Genomic DNA, 2,504 nt, shown 5'->3' with positions numbered 1-2,504 from the left:
GCTGATGTGCTGCCACTTCCTCAGCACTTTGTAATGGAAGCCATAGCACGCACAGTTTAGAAAGGTTTGGGAACATTAGTCTCCAGGACTGTCAAAGCAGTACTGGAAAACAAACAGATCTTTTAAAATAAAGGCAGTCTTTTCACAAGAGTTGTTTATTTATCATTTATTTATTGTAATGTGTCCTTCTTCTGAATCTCTATTCAAAGTGAATGCTTAAGACTGTGTATTACAGTGCACTTAATGAAATGTATGTGTGCACATAGAGATATGATAGCATAGGGAAAAGAGATAGTAAAGAGAATCAGAAAGCGTGTCAGATTGCACAGATTGCCATAGAGGCTAAATAAAATAAAGACGAAGAGGACAAATATGTAGTGAAACATAAGACACATTTGTTAGGATGTCGTAATTTCTTTTCGTACACCATTTTGTAATCCAATCTTTAAATGAAGAGTGAAGCTTTTCTACATTATTCACTCAAAATTATACCAGGTATTGCATTCCCTAAAGAGTTGTTTTTTCTGTGGAAGCTGTGGAGGTGGTCAAGAGGCAGAAATGCCAGGCAAACCCTGAATGATTAATCAGACAGGCTGTTGTTCCCATGGCTTCTCTTTTACTGCTGTTCTTTCTGCTAAAGGTTTCCAGTATTGCTTGCCAGACTCCCAGAGTCTGTGAAGAGTGACCGATATGTACAGAAAATCTTAGAGAAACTGGAAAAATTTGGCATGAATCCTGACTTGGAGATTGATCCAGACATCTTTCTTAAGATTGTGGGTGATCTACAGGAATGGGAGCTGTGTTCTCCAGAAATTGCTGCAGCTGTGGAGGTGAGCCGAGTGCACTTCTCGATTCTCTGGGTGATGAGGGTGGAGAGAGCCAGGAGCCTATGCAGTGGAAAGCTACCAGATGAAATAATTAAGGGTGTTGCTCAATGAAGATGCTACTATTCACCTTTTACAAGGCACCTCAAACTCCACAGAGATAGATGTTATGACAAGCATTGGATTACTAATCAGTATCATTTTGGTTTTATGTCACTGTTGGATTTATTTACTGCCACAGTGAAAGTGACATCTGTGATAAGTTGTTAGGATACTTGAAGAGAAGCATGAACTTTTTGTGCCCTGAAAATGCATGTCATTCCCAGTACTACATCCATGAGTTACTCAAGTAATGTATTACATCTCTGACCCAGGAACTCTGCAGATACCTTTGTTTGGCTCCAGCAACATAAAAAAAAATAATAAATCTGCTTCTCAAATCTTAAGTTAGGCCCAACTCTTGTAGTTCTAGAAGCCACTGGCAGAAGGGGAAGGACACAAGAGGAAGATAATACATTTAGAATGTACATTGCTAATGTGGTCTAACCAGGCAACTAACTTTAACAAAATGGCAATGATGCCACCTTGTGTTTTTTGTTCTCATCACAGTTATTTCCCCTAATCTTACAAGACCAACAGAAATCTCTGAGAGGCAGCAGGTGCATCTTAACGTGCATCTTAACAATAAGGCATGATAACAATATATTTATTGTTATCACGGGCAAAGATTTAGCATCCAACATGTTGAGATCAGGCTACCTGTGTTTTCTTGATGCATTATGAAAGAGCCATTTTGTCTTATGCCCTAATTAGCATAGTCCCTAACTAGAGAGACACCTTTGCCTTATTGTTCAGTATCTAAATCTCTGTTGCTTATGTTCTTTTTAGATCTTTAGCATAGTTGAATCTCCTGTCTACTTATTTCTACATCTTTCAAAAACAGAGGAAGGAGGACCTTGGTGCTCCTTCTGACTGGCATACATACAGGAAGCTCACATTTTAGCAGCAAGAGCAGCATCACTGAGTATGACCTGGTTGATACTGGTGGGAATCCAGATGAGGTTCCTATTTAACTTCAAGTTGTTTTAATGTGTACACTGCAATGATAGGACACAGTTGCAAGTTTAAAACACAAAGACTTGACTTGGACAAGTTTGGGATATAAACTTCAGTGAAGATGGTTGAGTTTTAACTTATTATATATCCAGCTGTTCTGAAAGTTGTATTAAAAATGTTTTGGTGATATAAAGCACTATGCTAACTTTGTAGAAGCCATTACATTTGTTCTGCTGTCAAAATAGTAATATTTTCCCATGTTGTCCCTCTTACACATAAATCAAAAGCTCAAGAAAGGACCTTTCTGTTTCAGTTTGTACGTGAAAGTATTGTGAAGATGCCAGAAGAGGATTTCAGAGAGTGGTTTCAGACACAACTGACTTCCTGAGTACAAAGTCCTCCAGCTGTTAAGCAAACAGCCTGATGAGATGGTTTTCCAAATGCAACTGAGTTAAAACAGAGAACTACTGCCTGTTGAGATCTCCCTCAAGGTTAACTTCAGGAAGTCCCACCGACCAGTCTTGCACAACTGAAATTTGTCCCTCCACAGTGCTGACCATGGTCGGCCATAGAAAATAAAAGCTACATCCTGTTGCTCATTCCTTGATGATGTCTTAGACTCAC

The 2,504-nt window shown here is 39.0% G+C and overlaps 1 protein-coding gene across 1 annotated transcript in view; it reads left to right on the top strand.

Moving 5' to 3' along the window:
* CCDC60 (coiled-coil domain containing 60) overlaps positions 1–2,268 on the top strand; it is a 46,813-nt gene extending 44,545 nt beyond the window's left edge. Inside the window, exons 13-14 of the mRNA XM_010004874.1 lie at positions 641–830; positions 2,194–2,268. Of these exons, the coding sequence (XP_010003176.1) occupies positions 641–830; positions 2,194–2,268 (265 nt within the window). The remainder of the gene's footprint in view (positions 1–640; positions 831–2,193) is intronic.
* The last annotated feature ends 236 nt before the right edge of the window (positions 2,269–2,504 follow it).

Source organism: Chaetura pelagica, unplaced genomic scaffold (genome assembly GCF_000747805.2).
Source record: "Chaetura pelagica isolate M959 unplaced genomic scaffold, ChaPel_1.0 scaffold249, whole genome shotgun sequence".
NCBI classification, from domain to species: domain Eukaryota; kingdom Metazoa; phylum Chordata; class Aves; order Apodiformes; family Apodidae; genus Chaetura; species Chaetura pelagica.
This window is presented reverse-complemented; position numbering and strand designations above follow the sequence as displayed.